The sequence below is a fragment of the Anarrhichthys ocellatus genome, unplaced genomic scaffold, assembly GCF_004355925.1.
Source record: "Anarrhichthys ocellatus isolate YVR2014 unplaced genomic scaffold, GSC_Weel_1.0 scaffold5, whole genome shotgun sequence".
NCBI lineage: Eukaryota > Metazoa > Chordata > Actinopteri > Perciformes > Anarhichadidae > Anarrhichthys > Anarrhichthys ocellatus.
In genome coordinates, this window is record NW_022280035.1 from 5,274,536 (window position 1) to 5,296,856 (window position 22,321).

Below are 22,321 nucleotides of genomic sequence, written 5' to 3' on the forward strand. Positions count from 1 at the left end.
TGTGTGTGTGTGTGTGTGTGTGTGTGTGTGTGTGTGTGTGTGTGTGTAAATCTCCACGCATGTCTGTTTGTGCCGCTGACGTTGGTAGGAGCTGAAGAACCAGACTGAGCTGTGTGCATCTGAAGTAACAGACCCTGACCGAATGCACGATCACCGTTGTACCACAAAGTACTACGAGGAAACATGTACAGAAAACCAATCGTAAGGGTAACCATGGCAACAGGCGCAGCCGTTGCCGTGTAGCCCGGTGATAACGCTGCATTGATTTGCACTCTGTGTGCATTTTTATTTATCAACTCGCTATGATTGGTGGAATATCTGTCTGCTCGAGACGTTGGAGGTGGTGAAAGCAGCAATCTGCAGCTTCCAGTGTAAATGGAGCTGTCACCTGTTTTGTCACTGGAGCTTTTTGTTTACGCGGCTGCATTATCCTAAACCTAAAGCCGAGTACTCTTGTAATTAAAGCATGTGATCGTCCAAGTGTGATTTGGAGTAATCGATCTGTGTGTTCTGTGGTTCTTTCACAGTTTGTCTGTGAGATGTCACATTTTCACCGTGTCTCTTCCTTCCTCTTTTTTTCTCCTGCAGATCTTTGCAATCTTCGCCTTCTCGACATGTGGCAGTTACTCTGGCATGTTCAAGATGAGCGTGGAGTGTAAAAACCGGACGGAGAGTGACCTAGGCATAGAAGTAGAATTTGAATATCCGTTCAGGTACGTCTCACCTCACAAGTCACTTTCACCAATGTAGTAGAAATAGGAAAGAAATTCAACTGTTGGTACCAAACAAACTGTAAAATACATATTAAGCACAAGTATCAAAATAGATTACTCAGGAGCAAGTTCATCTTGTTGATGGTGAAGCCAATTAGTATGATATAGCATGGTCTCATTTTGAAATTAGCTTTTTAAGATTTGATTCATTCCAACGTCAAACTATTTTTTAGAACAACCATGCAACTTGTGCTAAAAGGCATTTGTTGTTAATTATATACCAGCAATTATAAGAAAATGCATGATATAAATTATGAATTATATACATTTGATAAATTGGTACCATTGCAAGGAATTACGAAATATAGGCCTGTATTCCTATTTATACAATAGCATAGTTTAGTTAGTAAGCTCAGTAGACTATGTGGTAAAAAAGGACAAGTGCCTTTAGTTAATTAAAGGAATAGTTCAACATTTTGTGAAATACACTTCACATTTGCTCTCTTGCCAAGATTTAGATGAGAAGATCAATACCACTCTCATGTCTATGCTATATATGAAGGTAGTTTATTAGCTTAGTTTAGCTTAGCATAAATACTGGAAACAGGGGGAATAGCTAGCCTGACTCGGCTTAAAAGGTCTACTAAAGAGTAAAAACAACATGTTGTGTATTGACCGGGGATCATATGCTGACCATTCATTGGACCATGTGATGTTTTTACACGTTACTCTGGTTTTTATACAAATTAAAGAAATATAAGGTTAACAGTGAGCTTCAGAGCTTCTGGTAGGTGGAATTTGTCACCTTTGAAAAGAGCCAGGCTAACTGTTTCTCCCTGTTTCCAGTCTTTATGCTAAGCTAAGCTAACATCCCCTGGCTGTAGCTTCATATCTAATTGACAAACATGAGAGTGGTGTTGATCTCCCCATCTACCTCTTGGCAAGAAAGCGAATAAATGTGTTCCCCACAATTTGGAACTCCTTTAAAATGCTCTGTTCAACAGTATTTGTTATGTATTGCATTAATCCACTTTCAATGAAAACTGCAAAAAATCGTAGACACTGTTCATTGATATCACAAGAACTGTGTCACTATTTAACCTTTTTTTCTCTTAGCTCTTTTTGCAGTTTCTCATTTCTCTCTCCGTCTTTGTGTCTCTGTTCTCAGGCTCCATCAGGTTTACTTTGATTCCCCGACCTGTAAGGGAGGAAACAAAGAGCGTCTATTCCTGGTCGGGGACTACTCCTCCTCAGCTGAGTTCTTCGTCACCATCGCTGTCTTCTCCTTCCTCTACTCAATGGCAGCCCTCTCTGCATACTGTTTCGTACTGGAGAAGTACCGTGAAAACTGCAAGGGGGCCCAGATTGTGAGTTTGTTGATGCCTTATACATATGATACAAGTGCAGCAACTGGTGTTACAATAAATACCTCCTTAAGCTGTTGGTATAAAAAGTGATCATGTTGTCTTGCTGATCCCCAGGACTTTGTTGTGTCTGCGGTATTTGCCTTCATGTGGCTGGTCTGTTCATGTGCTTGGGCTAAAGGCCTGTCAGATGTGAAAACAGCCACCGATCCAGAGAGGGTCATCACTCTCATCTCAGCCTGTGACGAAGAAGAGACTCGCTGCCGTGAAGTCCACGACCCCAAGGTCTCCGGCCTCAACACCTCTGTGGTAGGACCCCGATGCGTCACACTGAACCAAGCTGTATGAAGAGTTGATATGAGATCAGAAAGAGTAAATATCTTAACTCCAAACGCCTCTCTGCTCCACAGGCTTTTGGTTTCATCAACCTGATCCTGTGGATCGGAAACCTGTGGTTCGTGTTCAAGGAGACCGGCTGGATGGCTGCCCTCTCTGGAACATACGTCCCATCACAGGAAAAGCAGCCCGCCCCCGATGCCTTTGCCCAGGGAGGCTACGCTCAGCAGGACCCCTACGCCGGCTCCCAGGGAGGGTACCAGCCCGAATACGGGCAGCAGGGCTACAATGAGGAAGGAGGATACAGCCAGGGCTATGAGCAGCAGCCGCAGCCCACCTCCTTCGCTAATCAAATGTGAGCCTGTCCAGCCAAACCACAGCTGCAGGATGGTGAGTGTAAACATATGTAGAACTTATGGAGTGGTTATGTTTAAATAGGTCACTATACTGGACGCCTTTGAGGTAATGATCTAAGGTATTCTTTATTTCAAGCACAATTTCAGGGTTACATGTGTAACGGTGTTTTTACAAGGCATACAATGATATCTGCTGAATATCAACCTAACATTAATGTCAATATTTTATTTGGCTTGCTATTTCTATGGCACATGATTAGAAGGTAATGGGCGGAGTTCTACTTCTATGCAGATGACACACCAACATCCATTTTTATTTGATTCGGCTTTTCTTCTGTCAATTTACTACGTAAAATGTCAAGGACGCACCCCTTTTTGTGGGATAGAAAACTCAAGATCCTATAGCTGTCAATGCAATTTATCGTGTGTTAGGATTGTAATCCCACTACACAGCAGCAATTCTTTCCCCAAAAATGGGGCGTAGCCTAGGCATTGATGCAATGCCGGTCTGATGTATCCTCTTCACTCTCTTGAATTTCATTAAGATGATCATATGTTTGCTGTGTGTTTAATATTTTTCCTTCCCTCTTTGTCTCTGTCTCTCTTTTCTACCTTCTCTCCCTCTACCCAGGTTGAGCTTGTGATGTTGGAGTGTGGCTCTCGACCACCACCTGCATTTCCACACTCCTCTGTTTGTCTGTTTGTGTATTTGTGAGTTGACAGGCGGAGGGAGGGAGGCATGGAGGGCAGAAACTGGTGAGGCCTGGGGAGGGGGACACTACCGGGGGAATGGGGTCTTTGCTGTAACATGATGTTTATTCTCGTGATGTATTTAACTGTAGAAGACAACAGAGGATTGTCTGTTTGGTTATACGAGAAAAACTTGAATACAAATACCAAAACATTCGTTGGCGAACATTTAACTGAAATCTTGTAATGGAAAAGACTTACATTTATGGGGAAAAAAAGTTGTAGTAATATTTAACTTGGGAGAATGTATTTGTCTGTGCTGTGTAAATATCAACATGCTGATATATATATGATTATATGTACACAGTTGAATAATTGTGCACTCCATAAAAGTTGTTATACAACAAATGTTGAGCACAGAGTTATTCAATTGCATTTACTTTGGTTCTGTTTAGGAGCTCACATAGTTTAGCCTTTGCCCTTCAATCCCCTTAAATTATTCACACCATAAGTTTTTAATTTATTCATCTCAGAATCTATAAACATCTTTTCACGTTTTTGTTCTTCTCATTTGATCAGCATCACTGACAGGATTTAAGAAAGGGGCTAAAGGCTGCTCAAAATATGATGGCAAATGTTGAAAGAAAATAATTAATATAAACAGTGAGAGTAAGAGTAATTTATTATAACATAGTGAATAGATGATAGTAGTGGGTTTTAAGTAGGTTGTTTCAACTTTATTTATGTTTTTATATACATTTATTCATCAAATATCACTGTCAAGTGAGGATGAACTCTTGTGATACACAGAACATTTTAAATCCTGACATGTAATATAAAAAATTGCATAGGGTCACGAAAATTAGTGAGCATGGTAGCATCTCATATTTGCTGTGCTGTTTCAAAAACTGCTATAGTGTGCTATCAGTATGAAAATTGTGAATCGGGGCCAGTGAGCAACAGATTTAGCGACGTGTGTGTTTGTTTGTTTGTTTGGATTTATGTAATGGCATCAGACTAATTTTGTCTATGAACCCTCGTCCTGTTTTGATCGCCTGTTATGTGGTCCGGAAAGTTGTAAGACAGAGTCATATAGTTTTTTAACCGGTGTTTCTATCACACTGTAATCAGTGACCTACATACACACGTTAACATTTAGTCGGCAAATGAGAATAAAGTATATTAAAGACCTTGCATAGTACAACACATATTATTACGAGGCGGTCTGAACAATATGACTCCACATGTACTCCTCCTGCATCCTCGATCCTTCTTCATCTCTTCTCTTTCGGAGGGTGAATTTACTGCATGCATCCTTATATCCTGAAGCATTCCTAAACATGTTTGAGAGGCTGAGGCTTAAAGCTGCAGGAAAGTTAGACTACACAGTAACACCGTGCTATGTTTTGATCCATCATCGTGGTTACTGCTCAGCGCATACAGCAGCTCTGCTATATTCTACCCAAAGCACAAAGTAGGTGCCGTAATAATCACTTCCTTCCAGATATAAAATACCTGTCCTACTGCCAATCCTCTGTTTGGATATACAAGATTGCCAAATGGTAAGAGATGTGTCTTGATTGGTAGTTTTGCTTCCACAGTCCTCATCAGGATGACTTGTTGTCCATCTCCAGTATATATTGATCCATTGCACAGCCTTGGTTTCACTTTTTTTTGTTTTAAATCAGGGTTCTTTGATTGAGGCGTGTAGAAGCACCTGCTTTCTCTCTTCCTCTAGTCCCCCCACCTGTTTTTTCTCTCTCTTTCTCTCTGTCTTTCTCTCTCTTTCACTGTAGCTCTTATAAATATGCTGAAATGAAATATACTCTGTTGTTAGTGGTGAATGATGTCTTGTGATACTCTCTCTACGCCTTTGGATAGTGCTGTGTTTATTGTGTATGATGTAATCATATTAGTATTTATGATAATGATAAGTCAGAGAAAAAAAATATCCAAGACTCCAAAATTCTGCTGTATTCTTATTATATGGGATCCATGTGAAACAAAATGAAATAAACTTGAAATTATTCTGTTGCAGGTTAAAATGTGTACTTCTGTTCATAGGCTGGCTGTCTGTTTACTTCGATGAGCTGGGTTGAGTAATAATAATATGTTTCAAGTTGATTATCAGTTTTATGAATAAATCATAGCAGGAGATTAACTAAAACAAAATACAATAAACTGTCTAAAACATAGCGAAGCAACACAAACACGGGTGTAATAAAACCTTGGAACACGCTTGCCTATTTAGTGATAGTAGCAGACTGTTTCGTAGAAAAATGCAGATGATATTTCTATAGCTGGCCTATATTGCTGACTCCAGTAAGCCCTTAAACACCCATGTCAGGCAGGCTGTGGGCCAGTATACAGGTTAGTTTGACCCATCTGTGGTTTTGATGAGGACTGCATGGCACTCCCTGGAGGCCGGGGAGCGTATTAACTGAAATGTCTTCCTAAGGCCTCCTCCCATTTTGCCAAAAATTTGAATTTATTTCATTATTTTAAAGACTTGTCCATACAAATAATGCCAAGAGGACCAAGATTTAAGAGATGGGCAGAGCCTGTTACTACTGAAAAAATGCATTATAAATTATACACATTATAAATTAATGAGTTAGTTCATTTGAATAGATTAGGTATTAATACCTCACTACAAAAATACTTAAAATAAAAACCCTACATCGGCCCTTTGAAGTTGTAGTTGAGCAAAAGTACTCACGTATTCATAACAAAATACACTTGAAATATCAAAAGTAAAAGTATTCATTTTTGAGAATGGCTCAAAAATTACTGATGCATTAACAAGTAAGCACTTAAATGTTGTAGTAGCTTATTTAAACTTAATCCTTAACTAGCATCCATATATACTCGAATATTGCTGCAACTCAAGGAAGCCCATCTTCACTTGATCAGCAGTGGTGAAAATAATATTTACTCAAGTATTGTACTCTAGTACTCTAACTATAAGTACGATTTTGATGCATGAATTATTTCTCCACCATGGTTTTGCAATATTTACATAAGTAAACGATTACTTCCTCCACCACTGAGCAGAAGTGTAAAGTGCAGTACTTGAGTTCGTCCTCCACCACCACCAACCATTGAAAATCAGCTCAAAAACATACGCCACTAACGCAACAACGTTCGCAACAGGTCTTTGGAGTTTACGAGGAGCGCTTGAAGGCAGCTCGCCATAGTGGTGCCACAGTGCCAACGGCACAAGAAGCAGCTCCTCTGGAGAAAAGTGAGAGCCAACGCCCCACTGTCAGCTCCTCAGACCCTCCCTCTTCACACACAGAGCTTCTGTGGTCGTGACTGAGCTCAACCAGGAGACGTTTTTTACATCGGAGAAGTTGATTCATCCGAGTGGAAGGAGAGAAAAAAAACCCCCAAAACGCGCTAACGGTTAACGGGAGAACTCTTTTCCTTTCATCGGTTGCTGGCGACGAGGCTCTAACACACAAACATACAGTCGGTGTATATACGTCGAGAAGATAGTAGTTACCAGAATGGCTGATTCTACCGCGTCCAGCTCCGGTGCCAACTGCTTGGAGAAGCTGAAAAATTACGTGAGGACCCAAAAGGGGGTTATCCTCGCTGCAGAAATAGTAAGTTCACTGACACGTGTTGCTTTTAGCTACTATGTATGAACTGTTGCAACCGTTTACAAAACCTGCTTTATAATATGTTGTGTGTACGAACGCATAAGTAGCATGCAACAAGCCTCATTAATATTTCATATATTAAAGTGGTTGAATGTAGCCTACATGGTTGTTATTGATTTGTCTCACTATTATGCTCGACAGAAGAAAGACATTTGTTCCTTCTGTCACCAAATTTTTTCAGTATTGTTCTATTGAAAGCTGTGTTATCTCGCAGTCTTGTAAGGGAAATGGTACGCATGTGGTCTGGAGGGGGTTTAAGGGGTCATGAACTGAGGTTAGGGGTTTCCACCTGTCGCTTGTGCTCCACCGTTTTCTCATTTGGCACCAAAGAGCCAACATGTTGAGGGTTTAGCGGCAGAGGAAAGGTCATACGGGTTAACTCGACCTGGTGACTGCTGTCAGGCGTCCCCTGTTTATACTTATACTTGCATTGCAGTCTGCACGTGTTGGCAGGTAGCGGTAGCCTTAATATGGTGAGAGTATGCATTGCATATCACATTCCTACAAGTATAAAAGGCTCATGAAGTGAGGGGTTTTTCCCACTTTATGTCTTTGCACATCTGGCTGTAGTTAAGAGGATTATATACACCTATAGTGGCCGACATAGGAAAATCAGAGCAAAAGTGCTGTGTGTTTAAGTGTGCCACGACCTGGCAAGATACAACCACTTCCTGTCTAGGAAGTCTTTTTTTTTGGTATACTCTCCTTGACCATTGTTTTCACATCATTGCCTTTGTTTGCATTTCACAGCGGTGTGTTCTCTTAACACATGACTGCTTTGACCGTCAATACTTTACATAATTTATGCATTTATTTAATCAGATTCTCACCAAGCACATAGCAACATAGTATTATCACTTATCTCACAGTAGCTTGCAGAGTTCGTACAATGTTATTGTGCTTCTGTGTGCTACTTTCGAAGGCAAGGTTCTGCTCTCATAACTCAATGGACTCGTTATAAAGCAGGCTTTCAGATGTTGGTGGTCAGTGGTCCGCCCACTGTAAAGTCTTTTTCTTTTTTTTTCCAGAAGTAATGGAAATTCCAGGCTGTGTGTGAAGCTTGTTCCTGGGAACAAATAATGTGTGAATTGCTTAGCACACATCTTTTGGTGTGCCGATCACAGATAGCTTCAGTGGATACACTCGGTAGTTTGTTGTATCCTCGCCCACTCACGTCTTTACAGGAGCCTGATGAACCTTTTTAAAGGAAGTCATCTCTGATGGTGGATGTCTAAAACTGCTTACAGGGCAGGGAGAGAGGGGTGTGGGAGGCAAACAGGAAGGCAAATGTCATTAATGCTTGTTATGTCCAATCTATTGGGAGATTGGGTATTTAACCCCAGCAGCCAGTTTTAAATCCTCCAGTTGATAAAACCAAATCTAAAGGAATAAATCTGCTGTCTGTAAATTGTGTCAACAAGGCCGTCATGGCTCGTCAAATTACATTTAGTTATTTAGCTGTTAATCTGGCTGTCGAAAGGCAAACTTGAACATGTTTGAAGCTGCAGAACAACATAAAGACCACAGTCACACACACACCCATGTAAAGTCAAATTCAGTTTGTCATGTGGTGTGGTTCAGCCAGGAGCGATAAGTGAGTGTGAGTCATGTACTGAGCTGATCTTTCACCTCACTTTTAATATCACTTTTAATAAGCGGTCACATTCTCTTATGACTGGAGAGCATTTTTTAGGTGATCTCCCCTTTTTTGTCTTAAAGGGAGGAAAGCAGGCAGACGAATGACAGTTGAATAAATGATGAGGTGTCATGATAAGCGAGAAAGTGATGAAATTAAACTGAACTTTCCATTTTTCTCTCTCTGTACACTTTACTGAGAAAATGTAGGTGACTTCCCTAACAACCGTTGCTGTTTGGTGTGTCTCCGTACAACGGACGAGCTCTTGGCTCTGACGCTGCTGCTGACTATAATTAGCCGAGCGTTCGCAACTATTTCCCTCCAGTTGTTTTTTTTAAAAGAGCAGCTCATTATACTGATGTGAACAGACCCTCGCTGGGATCCTAAACGCTGACCCATGCAAACAGATCCGCAGCTCTAGGAGACATAAAGGTGTCAACATCTCGCAGCCTTTCTTGTTCTGAGGGACGCTTGTGTTCGCGGGTGTTTCTCTGTGTGACGGCCGGCTCTGGCCCCGTATAAAGCCTCTTTTGTGTAGGACCTTGGCCTCGGCCCGCCTGGCTACTCTACAGAGGCAGCCTGTGCCGGCCTCCAGAACACATGAACTACTGATGCATGCGGCTAGCTGGCTGCGCGTTTGTGCAGCAGTTGCGGGTGAGGGGAGCGGGAGCGTTAGTGACAGATGTAGGACTAGTGTCGGTTACATCATGCGTGTATCATTTAGACTGCAGAGATTTGACACTGGCTCCTGAGTCGTCTGTGTCTGAGAATAAAACATTGCAATGTGCTTTAAAAAAATATATACGTCAGTCTGATTCATTAAGTACGCGTTTTATATTTGAGGATAGGAAAATATTAATGTATGTCATATAGTACTAAAGTGTATTAGAACTGCAAAGATTTATCAATCAGTCATTCGAAAGAAAATTATTAAATACTTTTTAATCGTAATTCATTTTTCAAGCAAAACATGTAACGGTCCCAGTCTCTCAAATGTGAAAATATAGATTTTCCTTGTTTTGAATTGTAGTTAATAGAATGTTTTGGGGTTTTGGACTGTCCTTCAGACAAAAAAGACATTGTAGTGGTTTGAGATGTTGTTTAGACAGAACAATTAATCAATAAAGAAATAAAGAAATCAGCAGATTAATGTATAATGAACATATTTGTTAGTTGCAACCTTAAAGTGTTATTGGCACACTGTTTGGATGGCCGTGCAATTTTTCCAGTATATAAAAATGTACATATGTCACATTTGTAAACGCAAGTTTTGCAAATGTGTATGACAGTGCACAGGTATTATGAATCTATATTGTAGAACAGGCCAATAAACTAAATGCTTTAATGTAATGACTTGTACTGTTAATCCGTTGAAATGGACACTCCTTCACAGCTGTCATATGTCCGTGTGGTGTGAATGTATCCACCCACACAGTTTCACAGCAGTGAACAATAGCTGTATAGACAACAAAACGGCCGATACTGGTTGAGGGCCGTAGGCTGCTTGCCTGAGTTTATGATTTCTGCACATTGGCAGCATTTCAGTGGAATGGACTGAGAAGAATGCCCGCTGACTTTTTTTTATTTTTTATTTTTTCCTCGTGTGGAAAAATAAGATCTTGATGTAACAAACGTGTGCTGGTAATGTAAAGAAGAAAGCAGCATGTGATGGACAGACTGACAGAGTGCATTATAGTCCATCCAGTTGTCTCACTGTGCAGAAAATATTTAGTTCTTTGATAAAAGGCTTGTTATTATGTGGATGTTGAATTGTAAGCTGACTGGAGTAAATGAAACAACGAGGCCTTTGTTTGGAGTGATTTACTGTCTGACTGGCTTCGGCTATTGAAGTGGACACAGATCTTTTTTTCTGTTACTGAGCATTCAGATGATTTGCCACCTGTAAAGTCTGACAGGAGAGACATTTGGGCATCTGTTAATAACCCTAAAGTATTGTGGGATATCTTCACCATCCTCAAAATCATTAATCTCTCCCGTTTTTAATTCCTTTCCCCAACATTCTCTTTTCCCTTCAATCCGTCTCAGTTCATCAGTTTCATTATCATCATCTGCTACGGTGCATCCTACACTGGAGGCTACTCCTCCGTGGCCATCTGCGAGATGATCTTCTCCATGGTCTTCTTCGGCATCTTCATGATGGAGGTGGACAAGCAAATCCTAGTGGTCAACTGGGTCTGGAGCGTGAGTCCTCTGCGTGTCTTACTATCTTACAGGAAGCACACACACGCGCACACACACACTGCCTCGTTGCACTAGGCTTCATCTTCCGCTTCATCTTCCGCTTCCCTCCTTTGTGCAGGACCTTTTCCGTGCTGGTATTGGTGCAGTCCTTTACCTCATCGTCTCTCTGATCAACGTGATTGGAGGTTCCGGGGACGGCGCTCGTATTGCAGGCGGGGTGAGTCAAACTGTCCTGAAACTGCTCATATGTTTATTGCTTGTTTTGACAACTATTAACTGTTATCGATTAATCTGTTTTATTGTAGGTGTAGGAACTCATAGATGTGGAAACTAAAGGGTTCAGTCACTATTGAGTAACATGAACATTTCAAACCATATCTCCTGCTTCCTTCCTGTTTAAGTCTAGTAAAGAGCACGAGACTTTGTCACAGTGTCAGACAAACTGAATCCACAGGTCCTTTAGTTCATGCAGGTCAGAGACTTGTCTTCACGTTGTTGTGAGCGACAGTTTTCAAACAGGTTTGAATGATCGTAGCCAATGAAAAGGCTGCATTTGTAGTTGGAGATGAGCCTGAGACAAAAAAAGAGTGGCATCCATTTAGAGTGCAGCCACTAATTATATTTTTAATGCAATAAGAGTCATTAAACGAGCTTCATGGGAAATGAAAAGGAGCTGGAATGATATCAAACATCAAAAATGCACACACAAATAACAGCAGGTTATAAAACTGAGGTAAATGTAGTAACAGAGCCTGTAGTGGCATTACGATTAAAGGAACAGTGTGTAGCAGTTAGGGCGATCTATTGGCAGAAATAGAATATAATATTAAGTATGTTTTCTTGAATAAGAATCGTTGTGTTTTTGCTACTTTAGAATGAGCCGTTTACATCTACATACGGAGCAGGTCCTCTTTACGGGGTCCGTCATGTTGCACCGCCATGTTTCTACAGTAGCCCAGAATGGACAAACCAAACACTGGCTCTAGATAGGACCTTTTGTGTTTTTGCGTGAGCCACCGTAGCGTATATGTTTGACACTACTGAATACATTACATCTGCACCTGAACAGCTGACACAAATTTGACCCACAGTGACTGTGATCTTGTAATCAGTACGTCTTCTGGTGTGAGCCGCACAACAGATCTTAAATTTTGAAAGTCACTTGTCTGTAGCTATGTAACATAAAATATGACTTTATATTACAGTGTTTTCTAGTATTTCTACTTCTTTTTTTGCATTAATCAACACTGAGGTTTATGTGGACGGTGAGTTATATTATCATTGTGATTCTGATCCTGGGTTATTGTTCCTTAGGTGTTTGGTTTGATTGCCGGTCTGCTGTTTGCCTATGACACCTACATCATCTACTTGCAAATCAAGAGCACCAGGCAGCACACGGCAGCTTCCACCGGTGAGTGCAGCAGATATTCACTTGACTGATACACTAAAAACACGCTCTATATGACAATAATCTGCCTTATTTCATGTGTTCAACAAGTTTGTCTTACTTTTTCTTTTTATACAGACGACAGAGTTTAAACACTCCAAGACACATGTGCTTCTGCCAAGAACACAGCAGAAAAACATAAGAAGAGGAATTTATGCAGGTTAACGTAAGAGTGGATCACAAAGGACGATGGACAGCACAATGTTCAGGTCACAGTTTAATCAATGCCACTGTATGGTGTGAACAGACGAGAGATTTCTTTTAGGGCCGTGCCTGAGAGGAGCACGATGTAAGTGAGTGGTACTGAACATCTGTACCTGCACGTTAAGACAAAATCTTGTCTGCAACAAGAGGAATTAAACCTTTACTCCAACCTCAATGAACCACTGATTTAAAAAAAGGGAAACAGTAAATAATAGACTGGTTGTCATCAAGCAGCTTGTCTAATACACATGTATATTGTTTAATGGACCGTTGTAGTGAGTAGTAACTGTGTCATTTGGACTTTAGAAGTAACTGACACATGCATGTGGTGTTTAAGGAATTGTTTAACATCATAATGATTCACTTCTTCATTGTGTTTCCTGTATTTCCAGAGAGATTCCTCAGCTGGACAAACATTTCCTTCTCTGTTATTTAATCATCTCTTTAGAGTTCTCCCCGTGTGTTTCAGTGCCTTAGACTGTCATTCTAATTAACAAGTTCCTTCATGTTGTTCATCTTATACTCTTGAAGCCTAAACATTTGAGTCGGCAAACTTTTGGCTGTTTCTGTACTAAGTAGAGTTGAGTCTGCATCATTAGATGTCAATTAACCATCAGCAACATGTTTCTTATTTTAATTACAGTGTCCAGTTTCACCTGTCTACTTTGATTCTTGCTCAGGTTGTTTTCCTTTCTTACATTTGTAATACATTTTAAAGGTGCAGAATACATGTTGCCATTTTATACAGTCCAGAAGTGGGGTCCAGTTTCTTTGGTTCAGGTTTATTTGATGAAGAAAAATCACATAGTTTGAATTTTATGATGTGAATAGCACAATTTGAATATCTTCTGTAACTGTTCCTTCTCCCATTCGGTTGTTATTTGTCCAAGTAAAACATTGCCTTACTGGTTTTTTTTAACATGCTTTACAAGAGTCTGCTGTTTAATTTCAAAATTCAAAGCAGCCTTGCTTTGGGAAATAAAAGCCATTGTTACTACAGAGAAATTTGTTTTTGTTACTTAAATTGTTCACTAATCTTACATTTTAACCGTGATGTTTGAAAACGTCTTTATTCAACAAGAACTTGAACTGACTGCATATGTTTGCTGGATGTATTTTCACTGTAACTTGTCTTCTCTCAGATTGCCACTAGAGGGAAGAAGACACATTGCTAAATGGAGGTTCCCTCTATCCCATCAGCTAAGAGTTAGTAATTAAGTTTATAAGAGTCAACCTAACAAAAGCGTCAACATGACTATAGTTGTGTTTGCTGCAGTCACTCATTAGGTTGTTAGTATTCAGATTTGATCAGGAACTATGTTTTTACACTCTGCCACGATTTGTACTGACCTGGTGCAGCAGGCATCTGTGATCTCTAATCTCTTTTGATATGTTTCTACTGCAGACAGTTATGCATGCTGCCCCACTCTTCTCGTTTTGAGATCACATCACGTTTATGAAAATCCTTTTCCCATGCAGGTTTTCCTGTCTTTCCGTTGCAATAACTATTACAGTACACTAGCCCAATGTCATTTTAGAGACCTACAGTGGAATGATAATCTGTTGTTTGGGGCCATACTGACTTGTTATCAAACTAATTCCCCATGTTAAGGCTGCTGTAGTGGCCAGAGTGTATTAATGACGTTTCCCTCCAAACACAGCTGTGTTCATATTTCCTTGACCAAATTGATATGTAGGAATATTTATTAAACTGACTCCTCCTATGCTCTGAATGTTTTCCTGTTGTAACAATATGAACCAGTCTCGAGTCGAGAAAGAAGGGTTTGATTGCACTTGTATGTACTTGTAGCCTAGGTGAAGTGAAGGCCAAACTTTAGGACTGTTGGCTGCCTGCGTTCAGGTTTCTGGACAGGGGAGGTAGGTTGGAGCTTCGTCAAGTTACATAGCTACTGTCAGAACGGAGCTCACACCTTCGAAATAAAAGCGACCGCAGTTTGTTAGAAATTAAAGATTTTGTAGGTAAACATTATGACCAATAAAACATTTTTATGAGTATTTAATAAAAAACATATATCTTAATTTTGCTTTTAGTTTTGGCCTGCTAAAGAAATGTCGAACTTGGACATTAAGAAGTATTTTACTTTGAAAGACCAGCCGGAAGTCGTGTTTTTTTTTTCAGTTAGGCTAGCTTTTCAGGTGCCAAAGTAGTTGGCTAAGGCGGAAGGAGGAGTCCGGGGCAGTCTGAGGGGGGACATCATGTAGTGTGTTCAACACAGACTGTGAATACAAATATTTAGACCTCCGTTTATTCATCTGGAATCACATCATTGTGTTGGTAACATCCAACCGACATCATGTTCATGCGCGGATCTAAAAAGCGACGATCGAACCGCTCGGTAAGGGACTACTTTTCTTTGCCATTTATTTCTCAACTACTTTCACAACTTTAGTAAACACTTTTGCTAGCATCTTCTTTTGACATAAAACATACTTTAGGTTTATTTTAAGGTATTTTGTCTGCTTCGTTGTAATAGTTAAGACTTGCAATGAACTTGTAGGCTATTGAAAACAGCCCGAGCGGAACTTTGTCCACCTTCACCTGGCTTTTGTGTCGGTAGCCTACACGTTTTCTTTTGTAAAAAATGTAATAAAAGAATATCCCACTTCTTCCCAACACTTATGCTAAATTACATTGTTCTATTTTATTATACTGTGTACCAGAAAGTACATTGTTTGATTCTTGAGTCATTTCGGGCGCCCCAGGTCCCAGTCAGGACAGACGACGTCATAGACATTTATTTTTTACCTGAGCAGGTCGGTGATGTGGTTGCTGTAAACTGAACATGTTTATTATCTTTTGTCAGGTTTTCATTACAACAACAATTGATGCCCTGTTAGATTGCGTGCTATAGCTGGAATGTTGCCCAGAAACACAGCCTATACGGTCAGGTTACTAACCAAATGAAGCTTGTTTTCGGACCAGACTAACATCTGTGTGGCCGTGAAACATCTGGCTCTGCAGCACACTTGGATTATATCCAGACAGTGACTGTAAATCCAACTAACACAATACTTGCTGTAAAAAATAAAAAATCTTAGACTTTAATGCACTAGTCTAATAGCAAACCAGACCATAATACCCCTTTCTACATTTTTAGTTTAACTCTGTGTTTATACATTTGTAGAAGTATTCAGATATTTTACTTGGGTAAAAGTAGCAATACCACAGTGTACAAATACTCTGCTTAGTATAAGTATTGCATTCTAAATTTTATGTAATAAAAGTACAAAAGTATTAGCATCAAAATATGCCTAGAAGTGCTCATTATGCAACATGTATTTTATATTATTGGATTATAATTATCGATGCATTGTGTTCATTACTTCATTATAGTAAAGTACAATATTTGAGTGAATTGTGCGTAAAGTGTGACGTTATTTTTCTCCACTTATATCTAATATATGCCTAGATCCTGTAATGTGCAAAAAAAACGTGCAAAGAGTTAAGTAATGGCTTTAGCACTATTCTAACACATTTAGCACCCCTGTTCCCACCTGACTCGCACAATGAATACAGTCAAGTATTAATGAATAACATCAATATTTTATTCTCCAACACTCCATTACATCGGCACTTGAAAAGTGAGTTTGGAATCATGTTACAACACAGATGTCAACAAGTGCAAAGTGTATCTTAAACACTTTAGTTCTTTTTAACAAGTTAACAACAAATTATTTGTAAATTATCAGAGCAGGATTTTCATCGCAGTAGAGCTACAATTAATGGAATATATTGTTGTGTATTATCATTGTAGAGCAACATCACCTGCAATCATTTTTTAACCTTTTAATTAATTTTAATCTGCTATAAAAATGAAACAAGTCAGATAAAATAAACGACCGATTAAAGAAACCTTTAAACAAATTGTCGCACGACAAAACCTTTCTGCAGTTATTGTGTGATTGTTTTATATCTTTTGTCGTGTGACACTGTGCACTTAACCTGGGATGTGCTAGTTAGCCGTTGCAATAACCAGTTTGCCTATTTGTTTTAGCTATAAATACCTTTTTAGATCGTCATTAACTGCATATCTAGCAATTAGCCTTTTTCACAACGGACATTTTGACATGTCACAGTAGCAAAAACACAGGTGTACGTAATAAATGTGATAATTACTTAAAAACCCATTTAGCTGCTTCAGGATCCTGTTATTCTGCATGCTGGCACACTGTCGTGGAAGGGAGCCGTCGTTAGTGTCATTAGTAACACCTGTGCTGTATAATAAAGTATCTATCTTTTCCTCCTAAAAGTCTATCAAGTCCCCACTCACAACAGCGCTGTCACAGATACACATTTCTGTCTGACCTGCAGAATGACACTTGTAAACGTCCAGTTGTTAAACTTTGTTTAACAGCGATGCATAAGAGCAACAAGAAGTGCTGTGAGAGGTGCTGTCTGTTTGATCCTGTCCAGTGTGGCAAGGCTGCAAAGGCCCCTGACCTCTGACCTCTACTGTTAATGTTTAACCCCTCCTTCACCGCAACATCGAAAGAGAGGAGCGAAACTTACAATTACAATCATTGTCTTCTGTTAGGTTAATCATCTGAAGCGCAGAGCCCCATACCCTCCCACCTGAGGAGGCAACACTCGCATAGCATTTAGTGCGTCCCAACGACATCATTTGGGTGCATCCATTGTCTTATATTCATTGTTGGATGTTCGGAGAACAAATTTGTCCGACTCTCAGTTTGCCCATGACCCGGTTACACGGTTACTTGGTTGCAGAGGAGATCTCAAGCAAATCAAGGCAGCGCGGCATGTGATCAAACCTCACACCCACTTAGTGAAAACAAAGGAGCTGATATGAAAAAGTCTGACGCCGGTCTGAGAGAGAGAGGGAGCATGTGAGCTGATGTGAACTTGTGTGATTGTATTATTTACTTTACCCACACACAGTTTAGAAGAAAATGTCCTACCAACGCTCCCATCACATCTCTTCACTTGCAGCGCAATAGACGAACCTAGCCTTGACATATAGGGCACTAGTCGACATGGAGGACACATTCAAGGAAATGTAGAAGTAACTGGTGAAGGCTAATGTTCAAGGCTGAAAGGTTGTTCTTTCTGTTGCCATCAAAACAGTCATTAAGGAGTAAATTACAGCTTCCTGCTTATTGAAATGAACCTTTTTAACGAGGACAAAACAACAGCTGGGAGCACCCAAGATGTCACGACATAGTTTGATGTTGTGTTAATTAGAACCAAGTTGACAGGTTGTTATGCAGCTTCGGACATGTTTCCAGATGAGACCTTCTCCTGGGTTTCAAACAGAACCTTTGAGGATGGAGCGTGACCTCGTCAAACTTGTATTCATTGTTGTGCCTCTCGGATGTTCTCTTGTTGTCCGTTAGCATATAACGGGACTAAATACTGGTCATTTACTCAAGTGCTGCACGTACAGTTTTGATGTATGTTGTCAGAGTATTTCCATTTTATGATACTTGAACTTCTAGTACACCGCATTTTGGAGGCCATTCTTTCCACTTCATTACATTTATTTTGTCAGTTTTAGTTACCAGTGGTCACTTTTCAGGGTCAGATTATTAATGCAAAATATACAAAATATTTTTTGTGTTTTATTTTTCTGGATTAAGTCACCCAGCAGTATATTAATCAAACCACACATTTGCCAGCTGCAACGTTAGTAATGCTTACTTAATAATGCATCACTAATTATAATACAATTTTATATATATATATATATATATATATATATATATGTGTGTGAATTTGAAATGTGCCATTCTGCACAAAAAATACTTTTACTTTTGGTATTTTAAGTATACTTTAATGCTCATACTTTTATATTTTTAATCAAGTAACGTTTTGAATTTGACGTTTGCTGCTTTTACGTAAGTATAGCTCTGAGTAGGTAGTAAGCAAATAGTACAAGTGAGTTTTTTTTACATTCATTGACATATTTATACTAATAACTAAGGGGTATAGTATTATTCATAGGTGCTTGTTGTCTTGGTGTATTTATCAATTTCACGAATTAATTTCACCCTCACTTTCCAGGAATTGCATCAAAGTGTTCCACATTTCCCTGAATTAATTTGATTTCCCTCTGACCACAAAGGTAAATTCATCCAAAGCAAGGCAGGACGTCATTTCCTGTAACCGCACTGCAGGTTTAAGGTTGTTCATACTTTCTCCCCTCAGCGTAGTCACTCTCCCAGCCTGAAGCAGGCATACTAACCAAGGTCGCTGCCTTGTGCAAAGTGATCAGGATAGATCTGAATATTTCTGTTGTATTAGTTTCAGTGCTGTGTTGATAGTCTGTATTTGTGCTTTTAAACAAGTCTTTCCCCGTAGTATTCCTCTGTAATATCTACTTTTAGATCATCTCGTTTTGAGAGTACGAGTGAGTTTAAGGCTTTTTTTAGAATTTCTAATCCTTCATTACGTCATGATTGTACTGGTGCTTAACTCTTAATTACAATCTCCCCTTAAGTGAGTGAGTGAGTGTTTATGTTGACGATGTTGAGCCCCCTCATCACTTTTATCTCACTCAGTTTTAGAATTAGTCACGGTCGTTGTGCTGAGTCTAATCTGATGTTGGCAGACCTCCATCTCATCACTCGCTCCGGATTCTGAAGAACACAAGAACTTCTCTATTTCCAATCAGAGGATTAACCTCAGTGGCCAGACGTGGACGTTTTCAAACTCATAATTCACCCATCGGCATCAGAAAGTGCAGAACATGGCAATGAAAACATGAACATATAAAGCGTCATGTCATTGCGTGGAAAGTCTGTAACTTCCCTTAGTACCCTAAAGTGTAATCGCTTCAGGTCAGCTACAATTGATTCACTTTCATTCCCTGTGCACCGGTGTTAAATGTACCGGCACTTTGTAATGTGCTACCGCCGGCTCAGTCCCCATGTCAGAATGACAGCTCAGGAACTCCATGAGGAAATAACAACTGAAAGGTCCAGTCACCCAGAAATCATCTGTACGCTTCATTGAGCCCGTCTTGTCACCTTGTCGTACCTGGCTCTGTTAACGACATTGAACGTGTTTATTAATATAGGCAGACACCAGCGCACACAACACGGCGAGGCATTTAAATTACAGCGTGTAAATCATTGTTTCCTGTCATGTGGGACTTTTCTTGACTAACGAGTTCTGGATACAGTCATCATTGCAAATAGCCTAATATCTCAGTCCTGGAAACATGTACTCAAAACAGAATATTTTTTTAAAAAGCGCATAAAAACGATTTTATGCTCAAAAATACAAGAAAGCAAGCTTCTTATTGCTCCCAGTTAATGGTTTCTCAGTGCATTAGAAACGCCCTTACAACCCATACAATCAACCCTGAGCTATCAGTGAGATAAGCTAAGCAAACTCAGCGTCGCTCCAATCAAAGTCATGCATTCGTGGTTTTGTTCATAAAGAACTGTGCATGGGAAACACAGGCTTGATGTGAATACTGGTTTATGGTTACCTTCTGAAGGTGTGTGTGGTTGGAAAGACGACGTTAAAAACACAGCTGAGCAGGTATACACAGGTAACCTCGCTGTATCACATATCTGCGTTTTATTGCTTTGCTCGTTAAACTCTGCCGGCGTCTGTGCGCATGTGTGTGTTCTGCATCTTAATGTGCAGTTTATTCATGCGCTTGAGAAGAGCAAATATAGTTGTCATAGTTGGTATCGTAGAACGTAAGATTTTCATGTCTTTTTAAATATGAAGCAGGTTTAGGTGCTGTTTATTTACAGTGAAATTATCAAAAGACTCAATATGCACACAGCCCGTATTCAGAAACTGTGGCTTTTAAACGAGCCGTCAGGACTTCGGTAAGGTTGTGATGTCACCAGTAGAAGTGCAGCTAAACTCTGTGTAGTTGACACACACACAGAGTTCAGAGAGCTTCCGGCTGCAATGACACTGCAAAGATGGCGACAGTTCAGATGAGGAAGACCGGAAAAACGCTGACCACTTACAGCAGACTGGGCTTTTTCAATGAGGGGGCCTTAAAGAGACAGCCGCTAAAAACGGACCGTTTCAGACAGAAGATGAGTACAAGCTTATTCAGAAAGACAGTTTGAGAAAAACAATGTGTTTTTTTTAACATTAACGCATGGAAACATGTTCTACTACAAAACCCCAAATACAAGCATCAACCGGAAAATTAGCGTTATATGTCTCCTTTAAGTTTTGCCCATAAAGCTTATTTTCAAAACTTGCCAAAATGGCAGCAAATATGGGGTCTCGCTCTTTTTGCTGACAGAAGTGCATATGAGGCACATGCTTTGTCCTTCTTCTCCAAATGGTGAAGTGGAAAACAGCAGCGCCACAGAACCCTGATGTTTCTTTCATTGTTTCCTTGTTAAAGGGTTTGTCGGAGGGAGTTATTCCTCATCTGAATCAAGGGTCTAAGGACAGAGGGTGTCGTATGTTGTACACATTTGTGATTTGGGATATTGGGCCATACAAATATAATTGACTTGACTTTAATCCTTTCAAAAAGTAGAAAAATAGCTGACAAATGTTCTCTGTCAACAGTAAACTTCTATCACAGAAGATATGAGGTGCTGTAGAATAAAGGCATCGGGGAAAAAGAAAGTGTAGACAAAGGGACTACATGGAGAGGGAAAGGGTGCAGCTCTCATCCTGAGTCTGCTTCCTTCCTCTCATCTCTAAAACGAGGCTTGTTTCTGCACACACACACACACACACACACACACACACACACATATGCTGCAGGGATTGAAGCACAAGTGAGATATCAGGTGGTTGGTTTAGTTGTTGGCTAAATCAGATGCACTGCTCAGCATTTTTGAGGAAAAAGACACTTTTGAAATTGTACAGCCATCTTTATACTGTTCATCCCATCTGTTACAAAACAAGTTTATATAGTGGCAACATTCTGGATATCATTCACTCACTGATTTTTGTGTCTTGAAGGCAGGTTTAACACCCCCCGCAAGATTTAGTCCTCATTCCTTATTATATTATAGTGAATACAGCAGAGATTACTGCACATTCAGCTGTAAGAAAACCATGTAATGTATGAGCATGAAAACACATGTTGAGCACAGAGGTGTATATTTAGACTCGCCACCATTTTAGCCATTTCAATGGTTTATATCTCCAGTTCAAGCACACACACACACAGTGACATGATGATGTGGGATTTTCATAAATTGGCGTCATCAAGTAGTGCATGTGAAATCTATAGACGGCCCACCCCAAATGCTGCTGAACCAAAGGCTGAGGAGATTGACTCTGAGTACATTCTACTTGTGGCTTAAGTGGAAACACTCACCAGCTCCATATGATGTTGATGCTGCGGCCGTTTATGGCGAGCCCTGTATGTGCCTGCCTATAGTTGTTCTAACCTTTAACTCTCTTGCGCCCAAAAGGTGTGAATGGTTCTCCAATGGGAGACGATGTGCACTGAAGTGAGTTTGTGTTTTGTTTTCAGCAGGAGGAAGAGGACCCAGACAGAGGGCAGCCCTGTACGCGCTGTGGGGACAAGTGCCCCGGCTTCCGTGTCCACGGCTGGAGGTAACGTCTCAAACACCGCCAGTCAGCCGCCTGTCAGCCGAGCAGGAAATGTTTTTCTCATTGTGTATAATCACTTGCACTCTCTCCTGTTGCTTTTTGGATATTGTGCAACTTCTTATAATAATAAGCTACTTACAAGGGAGGTCAAACATATTGTTTTTGTTCCCAGG

The 22,321-nt window shown here is 40.1% G+C and overlaps 3 protein-coding genes across 4 annotated transcripts in view; all 3 read left to right on the forward strand.

Annotated features, from left to right (window-relative positions):
• Positions 1 to 5,504, forward strand: part of sypb (synaptophysin b) — an 11,536-nt gene extending 6,032 nt beyond the window's left edge. Inside the window, exons 3-7 of the mRNA XM_031844668.1 lie at positions 589 to 713; positions 1,882 to 2,080; positions 2,195 to 2,386; positions 2,488 to 2,803; positions 3,401 to 5,504. Of these exons, the coding sequence (XP_031700528.1) occupies positions 589 to 713; positions 1,882 to 2,080; positions 2,195 to 2,386; positions 2,488 to 2,772 (801 nt within the window). The 3' untranslated portion in view covers positions 2,773 to 2,803; positions 3,401 to 5,504. The remainder of the gene's footprint in view (positions 1 to 588; positions 714 to 1,881; positions 2,081 to 2,194; positions 2,387 to 2,487; positions 2,804 to 3,400) is intronic.
• Positions 5,505 to 6,568: 1,064 nt separating this feature from the next.
• On the forward strand, positions 6,569 to 13,612 carry plp2b (proteolipid protein 2b). 2 transcript variants are annotated; one of them, XR_004212703.1, is made up of 6 exons: positions 6,569 to 7,067; positions 10,807 to 10,962; positions 11,081 to 11,179; positions 12,277 to 12,373; positions 12,488 to 12,575; positions 13,006 to 13,612. XR_004212703.1 is itself a non-coding variant. In XM_031844669.1 (5 exons), exons 1-5 carry the CDS (start codon positions 6,969 to 6,971, stop codon positions 12,499 to 12,501), a joined length of 465 nt encoding a protein of 154 aa, XP_031700529.1. In that variant the 5' UTR covers positions 6,570 to 6,968; the 3' UTR covers positions 12,502 to 13,612. The 2 variants fall into 2 exon arrangements, 1 of the variants encoding a protein (XP_031700529.1); XM_031844669.1 differs by having other exon boundaries at positions 6,570 to 7,067; positions 12,488 to 13,612.
• Positions 13,613 to 13,761: 149 nt separating this feature from the next.
• Positions 13,762 to 22,321, forward strand: part of prickle3 (prickle homolog 3) — a 22,256-nt gene continuing 13,696 nt past the window's right edge. The window contains exons 1-2 of the mRNA XM_031844666.1: positions 13,762 to 14,970; positions 22,069 to 22,151. Of these exons, the coding sequence (XP_031700526.1) occupies positions 14,929 to 14,970; positions 22,069 to 22,151 (125 nt within the window). The 5' untranslated portion in view covers positions 13,762 to 14,928. The remainder of the gene's footprint in view (positions 14,971 to 22,068; positions 22,152 to 22,321) is intronic.